Genomic DNA, 25,399 nt, shown 5'->3' on the forward strand with positions numbered 1-25,399 from the left:
TACAGACCTATATCTCTAATGAACCTAGATGCAAAAATCCTCAATAAAATTCTGGCGAATCGGATACAAAATCATATCAAAAAAATTGTACACCATGATCAAGTAGAATTCATCCCTGGGATGCAAGGCTGGTTCAATATACGGAAATCAATAAATGTTATCCACCACATCTATAGACTTAAAAATAAGAACCATATGATCATCTCGATAGATGCAGAAAAAGCATTCGACAAAGTACAGCATCCCTTTTTGTTCAAAACTCTCGAAAAAATAGGGATAACAGGAACATACCTCAACATTGTAAAAGCAATCTACGCTAAGCCCCAGGCTAGCATCATTCTGAATGGAGAAAAGTTGAAGGCATTCCCTCTAAAATCTGGAACAAGACAGGGATGCCCTCTCTCACCACTTCTGTTCAACATAGTTCTCGAAACACTGGCCAGAGCAATTAGACAGACAAAAGAAATTAAAGGCATAAAAATAGGAAAAGAACTTAAATTATCACTATTTGCAGATGACATGATTCTATACCTAGCAGACCCAAAAGGGTCTACAAAGAAACTATTAGAGCTAATAAATGAATTCAGCAAAGTGGCAGGATATAAAATCAACACGCATAAATCAAAGGCATTCCTGTATATCAGCGACAAACCCTCTGAAATGGAAATGAGGACAACCACTCCATTCACAATATCCTCAAAAACAATAAAATACTTGGGATTCAACCTAACAAAAGAGGTAAAAGACTTATACAATGAAAATTACAGAACCCTAAAGAGAGAAATTGAAGAAGATCTTAGAAGATGGAAAAATATACCCTGTTCATGGATAGGCAGAACTAACATCATCAAAATGGCGATATTACCAAAAGTTCTCTATAGGTTTAATGCAATGCCAATCAAAATCCCAATGGCATTTCTTGTAGAAATAAAGAAAGCAATCATGAAATTCATATGGAAAAATAAAAGACCCAGAATAGCAAAAAACAATGCTAAGCAGGAAGTGTGAATCAGGTGGTATAGCGATACCAGACTTCAAACTATACTACAGAGCAATAGTAACAAAAACAGCATGGTATTGGTACCAAAACAGGCGGGTGGACCAATGGTACAGAATAGAGGACACAGAAACCAACCCACAAAACTACAACTTTCTTATATTTGATAAAGGGGCTAAAAGCATGCAATGGAGGAAGGATAGCATCTTCAACAAATGGTGCTGGGAAAGCTGGAAATCCATATGCAACAAAATGAAACTGAATCCCTTTCTCTCACCATGCACAAAAGTTAACTCAAAATGGATCAAGGAGCTTGATATCAAACCAGAGACAAGGCATCTGATAGAAGAAAAAGTTGGCTACGACCTACACACTGTGGGGTCGGGCTCCAAATTCCTCAATAGGACACCCATAGCACAAGAATTAATATCTAGAATCAACAAATGGGACTTGCTCAAACTAAAAAGTTTTTTCTCAGCAAAAGAAACAATCAGAGAGGTAAATAGGGAGCCTACATCATGGGAACAAATCTTTACTCCTCACACTTTAGATAGAGCCCTAATATCCAGAGTATATAAAGAACTCAAAAAATTAGACAATAAGATAACAAATAACCCAATCAACAAATGGGCCAAGGACCTAAACAGATACTTCTCAGAGGAGGACATACAATCAATCAACAAGTACATGAAAAAATGCTCACCATCGCTAGCAGTCAGAGAAATGCAAATCAAAACCACCCTAAGATATCATCTCACTCCAGTAAGATTGGCAGCCATTATGAAGTCAAACAACAACAAGTGCTGGCGAGGATGTGGGGAAAAGGGTACACTTGTACATTGTTGGTGGGACTGTAAATTGGTGCAACCAATTTGGAAAGCAGTATGGAGATTTCTTGGAAAGCTGGGAATGGAACCACCATTTGATCCAGCTATTCCCCTTCTGGGTCTATTCCCTAAAGACCTAAAAACAGCATGCTACAGGGACACTGCTACATCGATGTTCATAGCAGTACAATTCACAATAGCAAGACTGTGGAAGCAACCTAGATGCCCTTCAATAGACGAATGGATAAAAAAAATGTGGCATTTATACACAATGGAGTATTACTCTGCATTAAGAAATGACAAAATTATAGAATTTGGAGGGAAATGGATGGCATTAGAGCAGATTATGCTAAGTGAAGCTAGCCAATCCCTGAAAAACAAATGCCAAATGTCTTCTTTGATATAAGGAGAGTAACTAAGAACAGAGGAGGGAAGAAGAGCATGAGAAGATGAATAACATTAAACAGGGATGAGAGGTGGGAGGGACAGGGAGAGAGAAGGGAAATTGCTTGGAAATGGAAGGAGACCCTTAGGGTTATACAAAATTACATACAAGAGGAAGTGAGGGGAAAGGGAAAAATAATACAAGGGGGAGAAATGAATTACAGTAGAGGGGGTAGCGAGAGAAGAGGGGAGGGGAGGGGAGGGGAGGGGGGATAGTAGAGGATAGGAAAGGCAGCAGAATACAACAGACATGAGTATGTCAATATGTAAATCAATGTAAGTGTAACTGATATGACTCTGCAATCTGTATACGGGGTAAAAATGGGAGTTCATAACCCACTTGAATCAAAGTGTGAAATATGATATATCAAGAACTATGTAATGTTTTGAACAACCAATAAAAAAAATCAATATAACTTTGACTTCTATTTTTATGAAAAGTGTTGGTGGAAATACACAGTAAACTAGTGGATCCATGTGGATATAGTTTCATGATGGCTTACAGTTTATCCTGGAGGTGGGATTATTTTCTATTAATTATGAAATATACCAAAACAACTAGATACCAATAATTAAAACAATTGCAATTTATATAGAAGAGAAATTACAGTGACTTTCTTCTACCTCTTTCATGTTTTCTAATACAGATCCTAGTTTTCATTGGTTATAACTTCATTTAGGTATGTGTGTTAAATAAATAATTTATCATTCCCTTAAAGGGAAATTATTACTTCATTTAATATAACTTTCTGTTTTAGGAAGCATTTCTAAAAGGGAATTTTAATCCATTTCCAAATATCTGTATTTTAAATGAGGGCAAAAATGCAAAGAAATCTTCAATCCTTACAATGTAATGGTTGAAAAGTAAAATAAGTAAGCAATATAATTTTGCTTTTGAAACATGCCTACAAAATTATTGTATTCATATGTTTGTAATGAACAGTTTTATAAAAGCCAAAATACAAAATGTTAGTTATGATTGGGTTTTTATTGTTTTTCCTACTTTGCAGACATAACATTATAAACAAAAGTTATTAGAGTTTGTGAACACATAAATAATTTTAATTACTACAAGTTACATATAAAATGTGTATTTGTTATATAATTTTGCTTCAGCAGAAGTTTCTGAGAGAATATTTCTGCAAATTTTTTATAAAAATTTATTAATGAAGCACTTTATCCTTGATTTCTTTATTAAATAATTATTTTTAAAAAATTCTAACAAAGTCATCTTTTTAAATACTGCTGTGAACATAAAACTACTGGAGATAATTTAGGGAAAAATCTAGGTGATTTTGGGTTTGGCAACAACTTTTAAACACAAAATCAATGTTGGATTTTATTACAATACAAAAGTTCTTCTCAGCAAATGATATTATTGTTAATGGAATGAAAAGACAAACCACATACTGGGAGAAAGTATGCATAAAAATATCTCTGGTAAATGACTACTATAAAAAACACAAAAGGAACTCTCAAAATTCAAAACTAAGAAAATGAGCAACTTAATTTAAAAAATGGACAAAAGGTTTGTGCAAGACACTTCACTGAGAAAAGACATACAGATGGTAAATAGGCAAATGCAAAGATGATTAACATCCTATGTCTTTTGAAATCTCAAATTACTTTTCTAGATTTCTACATTTCTAGAGCAGCCTTGAAAATCCACAATACTGACAGCACCAGATGCTGGTGAGAATGTGGAGCAACCGGAACACAGTTGATGTCTGGTAGGGAATACAACATGGGACTGTCACCTGGGAAGACAGGTTAGCAGTGTCTTGCTGTGCCACCCAGTAACCACACTGTCAGTTAAGTCAGAAGGGAAACTGTTTTTATTTTGTCTTGACTTTCAAAAGTGTTGTAAGCAGGGAAAATGAGGAAAGGTAAAGAGCAGAATCACCTGTCTTCTGGTGAAAGCAGCTTTGGAAGAGTATCTGTCTTAGAACTTTTAATTCTCCAAGGGTGTGAGGAGCTTGATTACTCTGATACAACCCACTTTTATCTATCCATTCCCATTCGGGTACCACTGCTTTGGCCATTATTCAGTCTCACCTGGAAAACATTTAGGGGATTCTCTCTCACTTCTATTGCTATGGATTTTTGAATCTCTTTCAATACATGTTACCTTTGCCTTCACAGAGTGATTATTGCTATATGTGTGTACATATGTGCATGGAATTCCACTTGCTAATTGGTCTATGGGCAGATTGACAGAATTTTCATTTTATATTGTAGAATTTAGCAACATATTTAAAACATTGGTTATTAAACATAAGCACTAAAAAAAGATATGTAAATCCCATGATGAATAATACTAGAGGCACGTTCATGAGCTGAGAGGGTATCAAGTAAGTATGAAGTGATGAGAAAATATCAGAATAGATTTGAAGCAGTGAGAACAGTTATGTGGTTGCTAGGTGGTTATTATAATATCTCAATAGTAAATGGCAAAAGACTCAAAGCATGACCTTGGATTGGAAAAAGAGAGAAATATTAGAAGCATTAGGACAGCTATTTTGGAAAGACCAGTGTTCTATTGGATGTGGGACTGCTGGAGAGATGACTCAGGTCTCTATCTGGTCAACTTTGGGCAGTCACACAGGGTCTTACACTTCATTCTCTTCTATCAGGGTCTTACAATTCTCAATATTTTTGAACAAGAGAACTTACATTTTTATCCATTATTAAGCATCTCAAATTATATTACTGGTTCTTAGAGATACCATTAACTGAATATGGAATATAAGAATAAGCTAAGTTTTATTCTTGTTACAAGAGCATAAGTGACAACTTTAGGTTAGAACTGACACTAGACAGTGGGATGTCTGCTGAAGGCCTTTAGCCAGTAGCTGCAGATTTTGGCTTTGCCCCTATCTTAATGGAAGACATCTAGTAAAAGTTGAAGGAGTTGAGATATTGCACAAGAAACCTCTATAGAGCATCCAAGTCCATATGTCCAAAGGACAGAAAGACACGTGAGTTTAGAAATCTGAAAAAAATCCAGCTGGAAGAACCACACTGTAGTGACCAGGCTAGAGAAAATGGTCCAAGTCATTGAATGAATGAATAAGCACACCCACGGAGAGGGCACAGAATAAGCAGAGGGGCAATTCAAATCTTCACTATAAAGGTGACCAATAATCAAGTATAACCAGGAAAAAAGGAGAAAAGACCCAAAGAAGGCAAGCCATGGTGGATGGGATCATGACTTTAAATCAGATCATCAGCGTTTCAGTCCTGGTTTACCACTCATAGAACCATGACACTCAGCTTTATCATAACTTTTCTTAGCTGCAGTGTCCTCGACTAAATAATAGAAATGATGATAGTATCTAACTCACAGTCTGTTGTGAGAATAAAATGAAATGCACTATGGAAAACACGTACCTTAGAACTCAGCCAAGAGAAAAATCAAGGATCATTGGCTGCTATTTACCACTATTATTATTTTACAGCCAATAAAATGAGGAGGAATACATGTAGTGAAAAATGTCAAGGAGAGAAGAGAGTTAAAAAAAAAGTAGGCAGCAATGTCAGATACCTGAACAGTTCATTAAGGAAAGGACTAGGAAGTCCCCAATTGAATTTAGGAACAAAGAAATAATTAATGAGCTGGAGAAGAATACTCAGTGTACCAGTACTATTTGGGACTTTACTTATCAATTTAGAAACCAAAACTAAGTATATCTGATGGTGTTATCAGTAAACAAGTGAACTAAAAATTTTTAATTGGGAACATGTTTCTTTCATTTTCTAAATATTCCTTGGTCAATTTCCAAAAGTCTCAAATACCTAGTCTCAAAGAGACTTTTACTTTACTTTTATGGGAAAGCTGGTTATGGAATCCAGGACTCTGAAACTCCTGGCCCTACTGATAAGAGGGGAAGTTTCTGGGCACAGCCACATTTCCTCTTGGTAAATAAGAAAGACACCATGCTTTAAGTAGGATGTGTCTTTGTGTTCTTTACTGAAGAGTAAATTTCCGGGGCTGGGTCTAAAATGGTACAACTTGGACCAGAGTAAAGCTCTATCTAACATCAAGACCCTAATTCTAAAATATAAAGTCCATAATCTTGGAAAGCATTCCTTCTACAAATGTTTATTGAGTGGCAGACACTAGGCTTGCTGCTACAGGAAAACACAACATTGGGTTAGATATGGGTTCTGTTTTTTACAATTGAATAGGAAAGATGAGGTGAATACATTTGTAATAATCAAACTAGATAGAATTTGAAATGGGAAATTAGCTGATTATAGAATTTTGCAGTGTGAGAATAATTCTAGAAAAGAGTTCTTGGAAGTATTAGCATTTGAGATATGTCTTAAAAGATTAGTTCAGCTATGGACACAAACTATAATGGAAACCAGAGATAGTATAAATGAAGAGATGAAGTAGGTAGTAGTTAACAGTGGGAAGATCCTATACTGAGAGACAGTAACTCAGGAATGTTGCCAACTCCCAGGATGACATTTGATAAGTCTTTTCATTCCCTTAAATCTTGAGTTGTTCATATAATGAATGAGGTTGTTGTACCATATCATTTATTCTGCAATGGCTCTTTGAATTCTAATATTTTATGATTTTATAATTATGCAATAAATTCATGGGAGGGTGTAGAGGAAATGGATAGAAAATAACATGACTGGTATAAAAATAGAATTGAGTCATCTTTTCATCTGAGATTGAAGGGAAGATCATGAGGATGACATACAAAGATGGAAAATTTTTATTTAGGAACCATAAGAAATCAATAAGTTTGGTTGGATATTGAACTAAAGGCTAGTGAATAATTGAAAATGGATCTTAGTTGTCTCCTAATGAATCATTAATATGTTAGGCTGCTTTTGGTACACAAACTTCAGAATTTAAACCTGCCTTGGATCTGTTAGACAAGCTATCACAACAATTCTTTATATATCCCTATATTTATTTTAGGGAAAGGAATGAAGGAGAGATATGTATAGATGAATTAACTTTCAAATAAATTACATTTAATAAAATTCAGGATCCATGAGTGAAAGGCAAGACTTCAGAATCTCCCCAGTGCAGGTTTAGGTACTGATAGTCATTATGGTGGGTTCCACATTAAAGACAATTGTCACTGTGATGGCACAGATGACAGTTAGCCTGGCAGTCTGATTAGTGAAAGGAGCAATGTTCTGGTATTACCTCATCCTGATAATAATTACCAGCGCAATACTGGACAGCGCAATTCACATGTGCATGCTTCAGCTTACGAATCTATAAAATAAAACTCAGTACCTATTTTTACATTAAAACCACTTATCTTGAGGCTGGGGTTATGGCTCAGTGGTAGAGCACTCACCTCACACGTGCAAGGGCCTGGGTTCAATCCTCAGCACCACATATAAATAAACAAAATAATGCTATTAAAAAACCCACTTATCTTAATGATAGGTTCTCAAAAGTTATTTGACAAAAGGAGAGGATTGAGTACAATCACTACATGTCAATTAAAAATGAAAATATTTTTTAAAATATTAGGTGGTTGAATCAATAGATCTGTTCAGGTTAAATTCAAGTTCATTGGTATCCATTGCTTTATTTGTTATACTCATTCGTTATCCAAGTATAATTTCTTAAAATAAGTTGAAACAAGCATGATATTAGAATTCGCTGTTTTAAAACTCATCTGAGCTTCTACTCTGCTGTTGGAATCCTCCCCATTCTGCTCACCATCCACTGCTGACCATCGAAATAACACTGAATCTAACTTCTACTTTTAATAGTTACTGCTTTTGGAGAATAATTATGACCCAGTCATCACCACAAACCAGATTCCCGTCTGTGTACATGTTTCATCAGGTGTAACCAAAAGTCTATTTTATTTCCCCTTTTCCAAGGATGAACATATATGGTTCTGTTTTAAACCAATCTTCTCATATTGCGTGTGTGAGAATGGGAAGAAGGGATTTTCTTCTTGCAGTGGGTTGTTTGCCTGTTGGTTTTAATCAGCAGTTTTTAATTGTTTACTTATCCTTGTCTGAAAGCAAGTTCAGGGCACTCTGGAATTCAACCTGAGGGCAAGGTTCTCTTCTGTTGCTGAGACATCACACAACCAAATATAGTTTTGAAGCTCCCTTAACCTCAGTCTGTGCTATATATGGACCAATTGTTTCTTCACCAATTGGCAGCTTCACTGAAGATACTTAGTAAAAATATGAAGCCCCAAACAGAAAATTTGAAGACAGCATGGCAGTTGTCTTTGGGAAGCTATTACATTTCTGAGGAGTATGGCTTTCTACTTCCAAATCCTCTGGTAAGCATGGAGTCTTGGATGAGGTTAGAGGAGGTGTCCTGAGATTCTGGCTTATTTGTGTTTTAAATTTATGTCATCATTAAGAGAGAAACAATATAATTTCTAAGTCACTAAACCTGAGAAAGATACTACAAATATCATAGAGTGTATTTACTGACTAGAGAAGTGACAGCTATAGCTGAGGATAGTTTAAATCAAATGCTTTGGTGCTGGTTTCTCTTAATAGATTGTCATCGATGCCAGGAAAATCTTAAGAAAATCTGTAGTTAGCAAGAAGAACTCTGAATATTGGTAGAGGATGAATTACATGGACAAATATAGAGCCCTGGGAAGAGTATCATGGTGCTTCTGAGGTGCATCCATTCCTAAGCAGCTCTGGGACACCACTGATAGCCTATTATGTGAATTAGTTTATCTTACTTGCTAGTGGAAGGAAAAGAGATCAAGAGGAACATTAGGTGCTTTCAGAGCTGATTAAAGCGATTAGATGGTATCAGGGATTTCTGAGAAGGAAATTTGAAAACAAACAGTATTTTTTCTTTCAGTGTGCTTAGCAATCCAAACCATAGTGTAATTCTGTCTTATCAACCAGCTTATCAATACTGGTTTTCTCCTTATATATGACCAGAGACATAGACTACTAAAACAGTATTGGTCCCAGGAAACTATCTGGTACAAAACCCCTCTTTTTACCCCTCTGGCTAGTTGAAGTCCAGAGGGGGTGACATAGCCAAAGTCACATTTCTGGAAAAAGCAAAACTGATACTCAGGGCACTTGATATCTTTGTTCTATTACACTATAGAAAAAGGGTAGGGTCACTCAGTTAAAAAATACAGGGATGATATGTTGTAATCACTGAAACAATTTATTGAACAAACAACTTGCCCCAGCCTAATTTGCCACTTTTTAAGATTAAGGAATTGTCTGGAATTCAAAGAGCTTTTATCAAATACCTATTCTGATGTTTGCTGATGTTTGTTTGCTTCTGAGTGTTACTGGAAGCATTTAAATGAAGATAAGAATTAAATGCTCTGTACAGCATCAAGTCACAGACCTACAAGTACTTGGCACTGGCAGTACAGGGTGTTTTAGATGGATAGGTTTGCAGTCTGGATTACTGGATTGTGTTCTCTGATGCTTCCACTAGGATTACCAACTTTCTTTGTGCTAAATGAATTCCTGTGATGCAGGACTCTGTCGTAAGCTACGAAAGTCCTGGAAAAATCTGAAGGAGTCAGTCATTATATCTTGTTCTTACTAATTCTTATGACTTGGGTGACTTACAAATATCACCTGACCCTCAATTTTCACATGAATGGAGATCTGCTGCATGGATATAAATACACTGTGAAGATTTAGTGTAAGGACTAGAAGCCAGTTCTCCTGATTCTTAGATCTTGTAACAACTCCATTCCGTGTGAATAACTATAGTCAAGGATGCTCCCATCCTACCTAGACTAAAAGGAAGGAAAGATAATTAGCCAACATGATCTTGTTGAGGTTAAATATAAAAAAATGAGCTCAGGAAAAATATTACGAAGTTGGTAAACACTGGGTGCGGCCACAATTGTAGAGTTCCTCTCTTTGTTGTTTCCTTTTTTTAAAAAAAATAAAATAAATATTGGAGCCAGATGAGAAACAATAACAACATCAAGTTCTCATGAAATTCTGAGTCAGATAGAATTGTTGTGTGGTTTGGTTGATGGATAACCCTTAGAAATTTCCATTCCTGAGCTCACGTAAAAAATTCCCTGGTCTTAACTGTCAGAGTCATACTTCCCAGATCTCTTAAAGTGTAATTCTTTGTTTCACTTTTAATTTTCTTTCATTTGTGCTGAGATTTCAAGCATCTCCTTTTCTGGGAAGAGATAGAGGAAGGAAATTTTCTTGAGAATCTACCCCAAGTTGCCCCACCGATCAGGAGACTCAGTCCCCAGCATCACCAGGGGCAGCAGTGTTGCAACCAATCACAAACCAGGAATCAGCAGTCAACACCTCCAGTCAAGAGCACAATGGTGCCTTGCTTTCCTTCCACTTAAGAGCAAGTGTTAGGAGGGGTGTTTCTCCATGTCAGCTGGCCTCAAAGGGGTTCATCTGGCATCTTTTCCAGGTGGACTTTGGGTTTGGTACTCTAGATGCTTATTTGAAAGTCTCTCTAAAGAACTTAATGTATAGGAAAATATTTGGCTTTGGGGGAGAAGGCTGACTTGGTTTTAAATATTCTAACCTGCTATTTTCTATAAATTCTCAAACATTTCCAAGTTCCAAAATTTCAGGTTGGACAACTGATAGATATAAATCAACCACAGAAATCCTTTGCCAGATCATGTTTCCTGTGTGTGTGTGTGTGTGTGTGTGTGTGTGTGTGTGTGTGTGTTGGGGGGGGACTATTTCCTTTAGACAAAGAACATTGGAAATTTAGCTTCCCAGGAATGGAGGGATCAAGAAAGATGATTGGAGAATAGATTGGAGCAGAACTTGAATACTGCGTTCTGGAATTTGTATTTAATATATCTGGTGAATAACATGTACAGATGGCATTTCAACAGTTTCCTCAAGCAATGTTAAGGGTGGGGTAGTTAAAAAACAATGGTTCCAGGGCTGTACTGCAAAATTACTTAGGGTGTTTAAAAAAATCTCAGTGCCAGAGATTGATATAATTAAGAATCTATCACCTATTTGACCTTAATACTCAAATACCAGCTTAAGTGGAGGACAATGGGAGACCACCACAGTGGTCCAGGTGAAAGATATGAGGTCAACTTGGAAATAAAAGTGTCTTGGCTACGAGAAACACTGCAAAGAGCTTGAAAGCAGTTTAAAAATCAGGGAAAAGGGACATTTTACATGAACAAGTTGGGCAGAAGAAAAGGACTGGTATAAGTAGCCATAAGGATGCTGGGTACTTTGTTTTTAATTATGATTGATCAATCTTTCAGGAAAAATGAATACATGCATGTTCTCTTGTAGAAACACAAAACGCATGATAGAAACTGTGGACTCCAGCTAGTTAGAACAAAATGTAGAAAATTATTTGCCTCAATATGCTCTAGCTTCCAGATAAGGAATACCTGGCAAGAGCTCAGACATTTCCCTAAAAAAATGATAGCACCATTGGTAGTTTCTGGGGCATCTCTGATTAGGCTGAATGGGGATTGGAGACAATAATGGTACCATAGTAGACACAGAGACAAGAAGATCATATTTAATATGCAATAGATAATATGCAAGTTTAAAACTATGTTTGGGGCTGGGAGAGAAAGTAATGGATGAAATATAGATTTTGTGCCAATATCAAGAGGAAAGTGGATAGAGACAAAGGGAAACAGATAGGCATGAGGAAGTGGGAGCAGGGACAGACAATCCTCTACAAACTGAAATGTTAAATACTGAAGCAACTTAAAATGTTTTCACCTAGGTGGATAAAGAAACCTGAGACCACATGAGGAAGGGTGGATAGGCTGATGGAGCCTAAGGATGGGAAAATATGTGCCCAGAACTTTCAGCCAACATGAGGCTCAGGGAGTGTTTTGGGTTCCTAGGTCAACCCAAACAAATGACCACAGCCTGGTGACCTAAAGCAGCAGAAATTTCTTCTCTCAGAATGCTGGAGAACAGAAGTCTGAAGTGAAGGTGTAGATAGGCACATACTTCCTCCAGAGACTCCAGGGGAGAATATTTCCTTTTTTAATTTTTTTTTAATTTAATTCTTTCATACATGACAATAGTGGAATGCATTGCATTCATAATTATCCATTCACAGCACAATTTTCATAACTGTATATAAAGTATGTTCATGGCAAATTATTCCACTATGCATGAGCTCCCTTATTGATTTTTTTTTGCATCACAATTCTTAATTTTCCTTGCCTCTTTCAGGTTCTGAGGGCTTCAGATATTTCCTGGCTTCAGGTTTCAGAACTCCCAATCTTTGCCCCCATCTTATAGGTCCTTCTCTGTGTCTGAATCTTTCCTCTCTGGTGTCTTCTCTTATAAAGACACTTAGTCTCTGGATTTAAAACCCATCCTAATCCAGGACGATCTCATCTCCAAATACTCTTTTCCAAATTATTCTATAACTCATTTCCAATGAACCTGTATTTTTTTAAGTGAGGTGTAGAGACAGGTACCATTCAACCCACTACAGGAAGTGGGAAGAAAAGATGAAAGGTGAGAGGGATAGAGCAACCTGAGCAATTAATTTAAATATTATAATATTTAATGAATTTAAATATTATCTTGTTCATAGATTTCCAAACCTGAATTTATAGGTATTAAAAGGGGAAAGAGAATGAAAATTGAGAAAGAAAAATATAAAATGGTCTATGAAAGGCTGAGGGTGTATCTCTGAGTATTAGAATGTTTTCTAGCACCCATGAGGCCTTGATCCTTAGAATAATAATAATAATAATAATAATAATAATAATAATAAATTAAAGAAAAATAAATAAAATTGTGAGGAAACACAGGGATAAACAGTGTATAGGTGACTTGGTTAGTGTTGTTAATTCAAGGAATAAGTTTGAGTTCATACTTTCTTCATAAAATACATCAAATACCTTCATATCTTTATCTGTACTCTGATATATTTTTATATATCAGTACAGATTCCAAGATCTCTGGACTACAGACCATCTTGGTGAGCCATTTTAAATTACATTTTTTTAATTTCCTCCATGCTTATTGTTCATTGAGGATTCCTACTTCTAGACAAAATTTTCAACTTTCATAATTTCCAAAATGGGGAACCCAACTGAAATTTTTGAAGGTATTGCAAAACTTATTCATGCTATTCTTTTTCTTATTTGCTGCCATATACTTTTTGTAATAGATAAAAAAAATTGAAGAAAGTTCTTACTTTGTACTTGGCTCTGTGTAGGGAAGTAAACTTTGCCTACCTCTTGCTTTCATCTATTCTTCACAGTAATCTTCACCATTTAGAAATATTCCATTTGGTAATGGATTCAACTCTACCTCTGAGATGTGTCTCGTAGCTGACCAACTTTTCCCATTTCCACCCGAGTCCAATCTGCCATCCACAAGTCCCCTAAACAATCTCCTCCCATCTTGTTTATTTCTACTCTTGCCCAGTATTCTGTGTATAACAATCAAAGTGAGTTTTGAAAATGAAGATGAACCATGGCACTTTGCTATTTGAAAGTCTCCAATTGTTTTTAAAACAGAATCCTACAAGGACCCCCCCCCCCCCATGTTGCTTGCCTATTTCTTCCTGAGGATATCTTACCTTCTTTCCCTCCACTTTACTACAATGCCATATCAGCCTCTTTTCATTACCAAACATTCCTGTTGAGATATGCCTGGTTTATTTTTAATCAAGTTTTTATTTTATTTTTAATCCTCCTCATGCTATTTTCTTAACAAAAGTTTTAGTTAACCCAACCAAGTGATAATCTAACAGTGTATTGCTTATGTAAAACACATTCTTAAAAATCTGTTTTCCTTGTGGGCGCAGTGATGCACAGCTGTAATCCCAGTGGCTTGGGAGGATGATGCAGGAGGATCTTGAGTTCAAGGCCAGCCTCAGCAAAAGTGAGGCTTTAAGCAACTCAGCAAGACCCTGTCTCTAAATAAAATACAAAATAGGGCTGGAGATGTGGCTCAGTGGTTAAGTGCCCCTGAGTTTAAGCCTGGGAGGAAAACAAATTGTTCTCCTTTTGAATATAAATGTGTTAAGAAAAATTTTCCAAAATAAAGCAAAAGGATTGTTGAACATTCTTTCACTCTCATCCTGAAGCATGATCTAACAGATCACTCTAGGATTACTAATCATCTGTGGGTTGTCCCACTGACCAGGGCCCAATATCTGAAGTTATCTGCTAATTGTATATTTCTGAGTTGCAATTTCTGTTGAGTAGAAATTACAACTCTGATAATTATGATCACAATACCCTGTAGGTTATTAACAGATTATGTGTTTAATCCGCAAATTTATTTCAACACTATTTTCTCACAACTCCATTAACCTCAGTTTTTCAAGTACTGCTTGAATCCACTTTATCATCCTGCAGATATTAGCACTAATGAGCTAACTATATTTTTGAAACATGTTCTGTATTTGTGTGAGTCACTTTTTAAACTTTTTTAAAAGTACACTTTGGAAAAACCCTAGACAAACAAATATAAAGCAGGAAATTTTTTATAAAGAAAGAAAAGTTGAAGATTTTATTATTCCTGCTCATCCCATTTCTGGGGTTTGTGACTTGGGGAATGAGGGAAGAAAAGCCTTTAAACCTTTTTCAAAAAAAATTTTAAGTCAAATCGGTTTCTTTTATCTTTTTTTAACATTTTTTTTAGTTGTAGTTGGACACAATACCTTTATTTTATTTATTTATACTTGGTGCTGAGGATCGAACCCAGGGCCTTGCATGTGCTAGGTGAGCGCTTTATTGCTGAGCCACAACCCCAGTCCACCTTTTTCAAATTTTCTTTCCTCTTGCACTAGTACTCCATCCCCCCACTATGCCCTTCTCCCTGTTTGCTCTGAAGAGGTATTGGAGAGGACACTGAATTTTGAGTCGAAAGAGGTTTGGTCTGGCCACTAACCAGATGTGAAACCTGGAGACAGTCATCTAATCTCTCTGGGTTTTAACCCCCTCGATTTCAAAATGAAATAATGAAAAACTATGTGATAAAGATATACAACATGAATGTATATGGATTAAAGACTTAACTATCAACAATAAAACTAGAAATATTTTTTAAAGAAATGAGGTTGGGATGAGATAGACTTTCTAAATATGATTTAAAATTTTCAAGGATGAATAAAATATTGGTTTATTTGACTAGTCTGATAGGCATAATTATTTCAAGCACACACATAAAATCATAAAAGTACAATGACCAAAGCATTCTACCACTGAGCTATATCCCCAGCCCTGCTGTGAAATTTGTAAACCACAAAAGATGGTTTACTGACATGAACTGACAAAGATGCATGAACTGACACCAAAAGGGATGTTGCTTAGTGAAACATTCATCTGTTGGTCTTGTGTCTTAAGCTGTAGGAGCAACTGAAAACTTATAGCTGAACTTAAAATAGAATGTTAGCAAATTGACAATGGTCCATGTGATATTCACAACATGTCATGTCTGGAAAATCACGGGAGAAACTTTCAAGTCATCACTGCTAGATGGAAAAATGGGAATTAGGAAACTTTTATGTTTTACTTCATAGGCTTCATGCTTTTTGAATGTCCTGTCATAGGTATTGATTTACATTTTTTAATCATCTTGCCTAAGAGAAGTGTATTTCTTGAATGATTACTTTAACTAGTTTAGTAAATATTAAAATAAATATAGAAATTTAATGCAAATAATCCCAGGCAAAACATAAAAGCTGGGGGCAGTGGTGCATGCCTGTAAACCCAGTTGCTCTGGAGCAGAGATGGGAAGATCATGTGTTCAAAGCCAACCTCAGCTATTTAGTCAGCAACTTTGAGGCACTAAGCAACTTAGTAAGACCCTGTCTCTAAATAAAAATGTTTAAAAAAGGCTGGGGATGTAGCTCAGTGGTTAAGTGCCCCTGGGCTCAATCCTTGGTACCAAAAAAAACAAAAACAAAACCCAACCAAACAACCAAACAACAACAACAACAACAACAACAACAAAAACAAAAACAAAACAAAACAAAAAATAAAAACAAAACAAAACACCCAGCTACTCAGGATGGTAAGTTTCGGCAATTTACTGAAACCCTTTCTCAAAATAGTAAATAAAAAAGGCAGGGGATATAGCTCAGTGGTATAGTAGCACTGGGTTCCCTCTACAGTAATGCAGAAAGCAAGTATAAAAGAATTCCAAAACATAACAAAACAAAAAGTCTAGTAATGTCTTTAGTGTTGCCCAAAGCTTAGATGAATTGTCACTCCCCTTATATATCACACACCATGAATGCAATTATCAATTGATATAATTTTTCTCTAAGAAACTCAAGGAATGGTTTTCAACCTTTAAAACTTTTAACCCAGAAAATCTGCTTTTAGAAATAATTTTAAAAATCTGAAATACATGTAGAAGGAGGACTATTCCAGATATATTAATTACAGTGAAAAATTATAAAAAATTAGTAGTATGTATCAGTAGATTATTGGAATACTACGCAAGTTTAGCTTTTTGCAGTACTAGCATCCTTCACACACTAGTCAAGTATTGTACCCCTGAGTCACATCCAGAGCCCTGCTATGCTTTTGAAACATGTCATAGAGATGTATGAACTAACTCCAAAAGGGATATTGTTTAGTGAAAAATCCATCTGCTGGTCCTGTTTCGTATCCTGTGGGAGCAAATGAAAATGTCAAACTTAACTTTAAAAAATAGCCTGGCAACAGAAATTAACACAATTTAATACTCTTCAGTTTCTTGATAAAAAACTAAAAGGCAAAATACATTTTAAATGAATTGTCAAATAGCCTTCAAATACTTTCTCACTTTTGGATTATGTGCAAGGTTTGTTCTCCAGCTCACTGATTTTCCACTTTAAGGTGTGTTGGAAACTACTGGAAAGATTTTTAAACATGTGCTACTGGGTTCTATCCCAGAATGTTTGATTCAGAAGGTCCAGGTCAGGGACCAAGTATTTGTATGTCTAAAGAGTTCCCAAATGATGCTGATACTGCTAGACTGGGGACCACACTTGGAGAGTCTTTATTGTTCCATATAGAAGTCCAAACACCAGACTTTGGAAAGAGAGAGAATGAAATAAAGGAAGAAGGGAACCTTCCTCTAGGAATCTAATGGAAGAGAAAAACTAGATATTAGAGAGTTAAAATATAGCCAAGATTCTCAGTCTACCAAATGAAGCATTTAAAAATATCTTTGCAAGTCAGGAAGCCAAAAATCCAGGAGGATTTAACTTTTAGAATGTAACTCATTATCCAGTAGAATGAATTGGACATAACTTTCCTGTGTTCATAAATGAATACATGACCAATGTTACCCCACATCATGTACAGCCCCCAAAATGGGAAGTTATACTCCATGTGTGTATGATATGTCAAAATACATTCTATTGTCATCTATAATGAAAAACAACCAATTAAAACAGAATGTGACTTATTACCTGTATATCAAAGAAGGAAAGACAAAGATGATGATTTAATTACAGCTTCTTTTTTAAAAGCTTACTTTAAAAATATTTTTCAGTTGTAGATGGACACAATGCGTTTATTTATTTATCTTTATGTGGTGCTAAGGATTGAACCCAGGGCCTCACACACGCTAGGTGAGTGCTCTACCACTGAGCCACAACCCCAGGCCTAGTTACAACTTCTCTATGGATGTGTATGTATGGTACTGGCACTTGAACCCTGGGGTGTTTTACCACTGGGCTACATTCTTAGCCTTTCATGTATTTATTTATTTATTTATTTTAATTTGGCTGGGACTACAGGTGTGCACCATTTCACCCAACTACAGCTTCTTCTCTAAGACTCACTTTAAAGGGGCATTCTGAATACCATAACTATGCATTCTTGATTTTCTGTCACAGAGTTTATGTCAGCTCTGCAATTCCATCATTTCTGTCACTGTATTCAACTTTTATTCATACAACATGGGCATCGGATAGACATTAATGGGATGAAAAATAGGTTGCCAGTTCACATTTGGTTTACCATTAATTTCTCTACCTTCAGTCTGAAGTCCTGGGAATCACACTCAGGGCCTCACACATGCTAGGTAAGTACTCTGCAACTGAGCTGCATCCCCAATCTCTGCCTTTATTCTTGCAGCATTGTTACTCTGCCACTAGTCTGTAAACCCCGAACTTTTGTCAGTTTAATAATTAGCTTCCTTCAATTCTGAACCTACAGTTGAATTTTGCTGGAGAAAATGACACCATCCACTTTTTTCTCCCTATGGTAAGAGCAGAGGGAACATAAGTGCCTCTATCTTCCAGAAGCTGAGATGCTGTGAGAAATTAAGAACATGATATAATCTCCTCAGTGGGCACAGGCACATTTATAGTGAAAAATTCAACAATTGTCTGTAGTGGAATTAGATTTGTTGTGAAAATGAAATGTACCCAGCTTGTCCTGAATCAATTCAGGAATAAAGATCGAAAGGAAAAGATTAAATAAAATCCATAATTTTCAGAGTAGTAAGTATAAGATATTAGACATGTCCAGGCTACAAATTGACTAGAAGCTTGACCTAGGATTATTATAGGTTCTGAGGGACAGTGGATTTCTAACAAGAGATAAATGGGTAACTTGTAGATCTCTGCCTCTTCAAGTCTATAGTTTTTTAAAGTGCTCTGGATTCTCAGAGTAAGTTCAGTCTTATTTACAAAGTTAATATGTAATATGAACCAGTTACGCACCCTGGTTTTCACTCCAATGTGCTAAGAAATTAAATGCATAAAAAGTGGGCTCCTTCAGGCTCCAGATCTTCTCCTCTTACCACCTCAAGGCTGGATGTTCCTGGCTCTTCTCTCCTTCCCTTCCTCCTTGACCTTCTGTCTTTAATTACTCCCCTCTCTTGTCAGTAGTAGAATCTGAACCAGTTCTGTTATTTTTAGAGGAATAGCACTCTCAAGCACAAATCCCGTCTTTGCTACCATCTCCCCTGAAAAAGGTCATTTACTTTTTCTCTATTTTCTTACTTCCTTAATGTATCAGCATTTGAATCCTGCTTCCAAGACCCTCACCTTTATTTCTACACCACATATATACAGAAACTAGTATATTTTAGTGACTTCCTTGTTTTGTTCTCTAAAGAGTCTAATCTTACTTTAATTTTCCATCAATGCTTTTGACCTTCTGCTGATTGTCCACTTGTGTGAAATCCTCTAATGTCTTGACCTCTGTATGGTCATTCTCTTCTGGCTCACTGAATCTCTAGAACTTTTTTTTTTAAATATGAATCAATGGATTCAACTTCTCTACCTGCCATGTGAATATTACCTAGTGTGGTAATCTAGGCTTACTTCTCCTTTTAATTTGCAAAATCTTCAGGAAGACTTTACACTTTTGTGGTTTTTAACCACAACATGGGGGTTTTCCTGCAGTTATATTCTGCTATGACCTTTCTACAGAACTCTGAACTTCTCGGTACAGTTATACTTTTAGGTTCCACAGATATTTTAAGCTAAGTAAATTCACTATTATTATGCCCACTCTTTTATTTCCACTTGCATTTCTATTTCAATTTGTGTTTCCACCCATTCATGTAACCTCCAAATTCATAAAAATGGAAGTCATTTTTATTTTTGTTGTTGTTTGAACCCACAGATAACTACACTCATTTGTACAGGCTATATGCTGAAAAAGGATGCCAGATAATTTGGCTGGATCACAGATTGGCAAGCTTTTTTCGAAGATCCAACTAATCTTGAAGCTGTGAATACCATATGCAGTTATCCTACTCTGCTGCTGTAATGCAAAAGCAGACAGAGATGAAATGTACACAAGAAAATGTGTCTGAAAGTAGAACCTCCCATAAAAATCGATTCATAAAAAGAGATGAGTTTGTCATCCCTTTGGATTAGAGTTGGGTACAGTAAATTCTACATGAGGCCACTAGGTAAACCAAGGACAATGGGAATGGTACTATTTGGACTAGGGATCTTCTTGACTGAAGTCTCTACCCCAAAATGTATTCATGACATCATTTTAATATTATTTTCCAAATATATCTTGGATACATGCTCTTTCCTTTTCAAATTCGCTGCCCTTATCTAAGTGTAATCATGGAAGAATATTTCAAGGTCTTCCTAATCTGACCTCTTATGGTAAAATCCTACAAATAAAATCACCTTTCTAAAATTCAAATCACACTGAGGTAGGATAGAAGAAATAGAAAAATTAATGGAAAGGATATATAAAGAAAAAAAAAAGAAAATTGTAATTCATAAGTTTTACATACTGTTTTAGGCCTGTCACTCCCTAAACCAGTCTCTCTGGCAAGCTGTGACTTCCGAATTCCTGGGAAATCTGCAGCCTGTGCACTGTTCATTAACCACCCAAGAGATAAAGCAGAGAGAGATGATATTTTGAGAAACTCATAGTTTAGAGGACTTTTTTTTCTTTTTAGATACACATGACAGTAGAATATATTTTGACATACTATACATACATGGAGTATAACTTATTCTAATCAAGATCCCATTCTTTTGGTTGTACATAATGTGGAGTTTCACTGATGGTATATTCATATATGAACATAGGAAAGTTATGTCCAATTCATTCTACTGTCTTTCCTAGTCTTATCCCTCTCTCACCCCATCATTCCTCTTTGTGTAATCCACTGAACTTCTATTCTTCCCCTCTCTACCTCTGGTTGTGTGCTAGCATCTGCATATTAGAGAGAACATTTGACTTTTAATCTGGGGGGATTGGCTTATTTCACTTACTATGATAGTCTCCAGGTCCATCCATTTACCAGCAAAAGTCATAAAGTCATTCTTTTCTATGGCTTAGTAATATTGCACTGTGTATACATCTCTCATATTTTCTTTATCCATTAGCTTAGCTATTATTAGAATATTAGAATTGAGCTGCTATAAATATTGATGAGGCTATTAGAATTGAGCTTCTATAAATATCGATGTGACTATGTCACTGTAGTATGCTAATTGTATGTTCTTTGCGTATATTCTAAGGAGTGGGAAAACTGGGTCAAATAGTGGTTCCATTCCAAATTTTCTAAGGAATTTCCATACAGCTTTCAAGAATGGTTGCACCAATTTATAGTCCCACCAGCAATGTATAAGTGAAACTTTTCCTCCCACATTCTCACCAACATTTATTGTTACTTGTATTCTTGATGATTGCCATTCTGATGGAATCTCAGGGTACTTTTTACATTGCATTTTTCTAATTGCTAGAGATGGTGAACATTTTTTTTGTCTATTTGTTTACCATTCGTATTTCTTCTTCTGTGAAGTGTCTGTCCATTTCTATTGTCCATTTCTTGATTAGGTTATTTGTGTGTGTGTGTGTGTGTGTGTGTGTGTGTGTGTGTGTGTGTGTGTGTTTTAAGTTCTTTGCATAATTCTGGAGATTAATGCTCTATCTGAGGTGTGGATGGCAAAGATTTTCTCCCATATTTCTCGCATATTTTCTCTTAATTGTTTTCTTTGCTGTGAGGAATGTTTTTACTTTGATATCATTCCATTTATTGATCTTTGATTTTACTTCTTGAGCTTTAGGAGTCTTGTTGAAGAATATGGTTTCTGAGCACACGTGATGGAGAATTGGGCCTATGTATTCTTCTAGTTGGTGTCCTGTCTCTGGTCTAATTCCCAGGCCTTTGGTCCACTTTGAATTTTGCACAGGGTGAGAGACAGGTGTTTAAATTAATTTTGCTACATATAGATTTCTCATTTTCTCAACACCATTTATTGAACAGGCTATGTTTTCTACAATGCATGTTTATAGCACCTTTGTCTAGTATTAGATAATAGTATTTATATGGGTTTGTCTTTGTATTTCTTTTCAGTTCCATTGATCTTCATGTCTGTTTTGGTGCCAATGCCATTCTGTTTTTGTTACTATAGTTCTGTAGTGTAATTTAAGGTTTGGGATTGTGATGCCTTCTGCTTTACTTTTCTCACCAAGGATTATCTTGGCTGTTCTGTAATTCAGGGACTTTGTAGCACTATTGTTTTGTCAGATAATGAAGAACATTATCCTCAGGATCCTGAAACTCATCAGATCATTTCCACATACATTTCCATACCCACCCTGCATCAAGTTTACTTTAAAAGAAAAGCTGGGGACCTCAAAAATGCACCTTTCACTCTTGAGATTACCAGAATTCTCCCTTGAGTCTGTATTCCTTGCTTTACCCCAAAAGATGTCTCTCTCTGAAGATTGTCCCCATTCTCCCTTGAATGTGTACCTAATTTCCTAAATAAACCTTTGCCTGTACCTCTGACTTCCACATGCTGAAATTATTTTCCATCACATAAGCCAAGGTTGAGTTGCCCCTTCTCTCTAGGAACTCCTTGGACCTTTCTCTGGAGACATCTCATCTCTCATGACAAGACCGTATCCAACTCTTAAATAAAGGGAAAACTCTCAATCTGTGTAAAGCACATTTTATCTAAATTTCTAGACTCATCTTCTAGTAATCTTTTCTCTTGAGCTTTGCAATCTAGCAACATTGATTAATTTGGAGTCCCAAGAAGCTTATGTTTGTTTATCTGCTATTCCGTCTACCTTTACTACTTTACTTCCTACAAATTTCCACCTGGAAAACCCACCTTCAGACTCCAACACTGGGTTCAACTTTCACATTTCTATGAACATTTTCTTTTAATTCTCCACAACAGCTGACAAAATTAACCAGTTCCACTTCTTTGCAAATCTGTAAGCTTACACACACATTAGTAATTAAACATATTATACTTCATTGGATCCATCTGATTACATTTTTTTCTCCATTACTAGACTATATAAGGACAAGAATTATAGTTTAGTCATCTAGGTTTCTTCAGTGTCTAGCACAAGGCTTAAAAGAAAATTCTCACTTTGTTGAACTGAATTGACTTGAATTCTCCTAAAGATTGAAATATGAAAGTAATTACTCCAGGGAGCTCTAAAATATTGAGATGTTTTTTATTTTAAATGCAGAGAGAACTTCCAGATCATTACAGGCCTTGGATGGAAATTGCCAGAAAGCTTCCTCACTTGATTGAAAGTCACCAGCTTCGAGCTCATGTCAACAAGGTATTTACTTTTCTTTTTCGTCTCTTTATCCCCTTCTTACCATCTTGCTTCCATCTTCATACCACTTTTAGATTTCAGTCTCGTGGAAGTGAGACAGTTGAAGTGAGGCAGCTGACCCAGAGAATGGCCATTGCCATTGTCATGGTATATTACCATGACAATATAAATACCTCATCCTTCCTAAAAAATAGGGTGACTCCTTCCTGATCATGACTTTCCCTAAAGCTTCCAGAACCCATACAGACAATACCTGGAATGTAGTAAACACCAGCCAAATGTTTGTTAAAGAAGAATCTGGCTGGGAGTTGAATGCAAGTTAATGAAAAATGTGTGACTCAGAGAGGATAGGTGTGGACATCCTCAGAGGCCTCATTCCAAGTCACACGATAAGTGCTCTGCTGCCTCTGAGTGAATCTGTGCTGATTTTATCTTGGGTCTCACAGAATACTTGAATACAAAAATTTCTGAATTCTAAAATCAGGATTAGCCTTGGATGATGCAGAAATAATTATCTGCAAATATCACATAAGTATTTACATAGAGTTATGTATATGATGAGTAATATGTGACAAAATGAACATTTTTTTTTTCTCAAGAGTATGTAAGGAACCAAGAAAATTCCAAGGAAAACCAAAATGACCTCACAAAGAATAATAAGACGGTATAATAGGAAAGCCATAGACTTCCAGAAATACCTGGATTTAATCTTGGTTCTATCACTCAGGTAGCACATGGACCTGGTGAAAATTTATTGACTTCCAAAATGTACTTCCTTCTTAAAGAAAATGGGAGAAATTTTAGTCTCATAGTATTGCTGTGATAACTAAATGGTTTTGAAGGGGACTTCCAGGGCTTGTTATATCTTTGATATTTCCTTCTCTTCTTCTCCATCCATCATAATCATGCTACATGATTTCAGAGGCACAAGAAAGATTTTTCTACTCTTCAGAACTCTATTTCCTGATGGAATCATATTTAGTATCTGTAATTACACACTCATTTAAAAATACTCCTTGAAGTTCAACTGTAATGCACCAATAAAATGTAGAAAAATAAAGAAATAAAAATATTCCTTAAATGTCTGTTCTGTGAAAAGCACAAGATTAGAAACATATAATAAGAGATTGTCTTCAATGTCTGTGAAGATATTAAAAGTTAACCTTGAAAATTCTTTGCCATTTGTGTAAAAAGTTTCATGGGCATGACCAAAGAAATACAGAAAGAAGAAAGAAGAAAAAAATATCTCTAAGGGCAGGAAAAGAGAGGAGATTATAGGTGATGGAACAAAAACTTTAAGGAGTTTTAAATCACATTAAGTAAATCATGGGTCAGAAAAGTAGAGAAACAAGCATGGGGTAACCCTGGACAGTTGGAAGGAGGGAAGAATGGAATTCATTTTGTGAAGTATGTAGTCTTTTGTACCAGACTTCCCTAAAGTTTTATTTGATTAACCCAACATTAATAAAGGGAAAGGGGCTGGGGATGTGGCTCAAGCGGTAGTGCGCTTGCCCGGCATGCGCGGGGCGCGAGTTTGATCCTCGGCATCACATAAAAATAAAATAAAGATGTTGTGCCCACCGAAATGTTCCCGTAAAACTTTGTAAATGGTCTTGTAGAAAGAGCATCTTTGCAGATGGAATGAATTTAAGAGTTTATACTGGAATTCCATACTCTCTATACCTGATATTATTGGTGTCCATATAAGAAGAGGAAAAATTGGACCCAGAGACAAAAGGATGCAGGGGAATCCATCAAGAGAAGACGGTGCAGTGCTGCATGCCTGTCATCCCAGCAGTTTGGGAGGCTGGGACAGGAGGATCAAAAGTTCTAAGCCAACCTCAGTAATTTAGCGAGTCTCTAAGCAACATAGCAAGACCCTGTCTCAGAAAGAGACAGAGACAGAGATAAATTAAGAGAGAGAGAGAGAGAGAGAGAGAGAGAGAGAGAGAGAGAGAGAGAAGATTAACACAGATACGGGAGAGATGCAGCAATCTAAAATATACTGAGGATTATGGGCAGCCACGAGAAGTTAGGAGAAACACACGGGAAGTCTCCTTCTAAGACTCCAGAACAAATCAACCCTGTTGATATCTTAATTTTAAACTTTTATCTTCCTTAACTGTGAGAGAGTAACTATTGTTTTAAGCCACTCATTT

General features: G+C 36.1%; 1 protein-coding gene across 2 annotated transcripts in view; it reads left to right on the forward strand.

Annotated features, from left to right (window-relative positions):
* Positions 1-8,453: 8,453 nt before the first annotated feature.
* Positions 8,454-25,399, forward strand: part of IDO2 (indoleamine 2,3-dioxygenase 2) — a gene marked incomplete at both ends in the record, with an annotated part of 53,956 nt that continues 37,010 nt past the window's right edge. For both annotated transcript variants that reach the window (XM_081269294.1, XM_081269295.1), the window contains 2 exons: positions 8,454-8,552; positions 23,148-23,243. In XM_081269294.1, the coding sequence (XP_081125420.1) occupies positions 8,454-8,552; positions 23,148-23,243 (195 nt within the window). The remainder of the gene's footprint in view (positions 8,553-23,147; positions 23,244-25,399) is intronic.

Source organism: Spermophilus citellus (genome assembly GCF_964194105.1).
Source record: "Spermophilus citellus genome assembly, chromosome: 16".
Classification (NCBI taxonomy): Eukaryota; Metazoa; Chordata; class Mammalia; order Rodentia; family Sciuridae; genus Spermophilus; species Spermophilus citellus.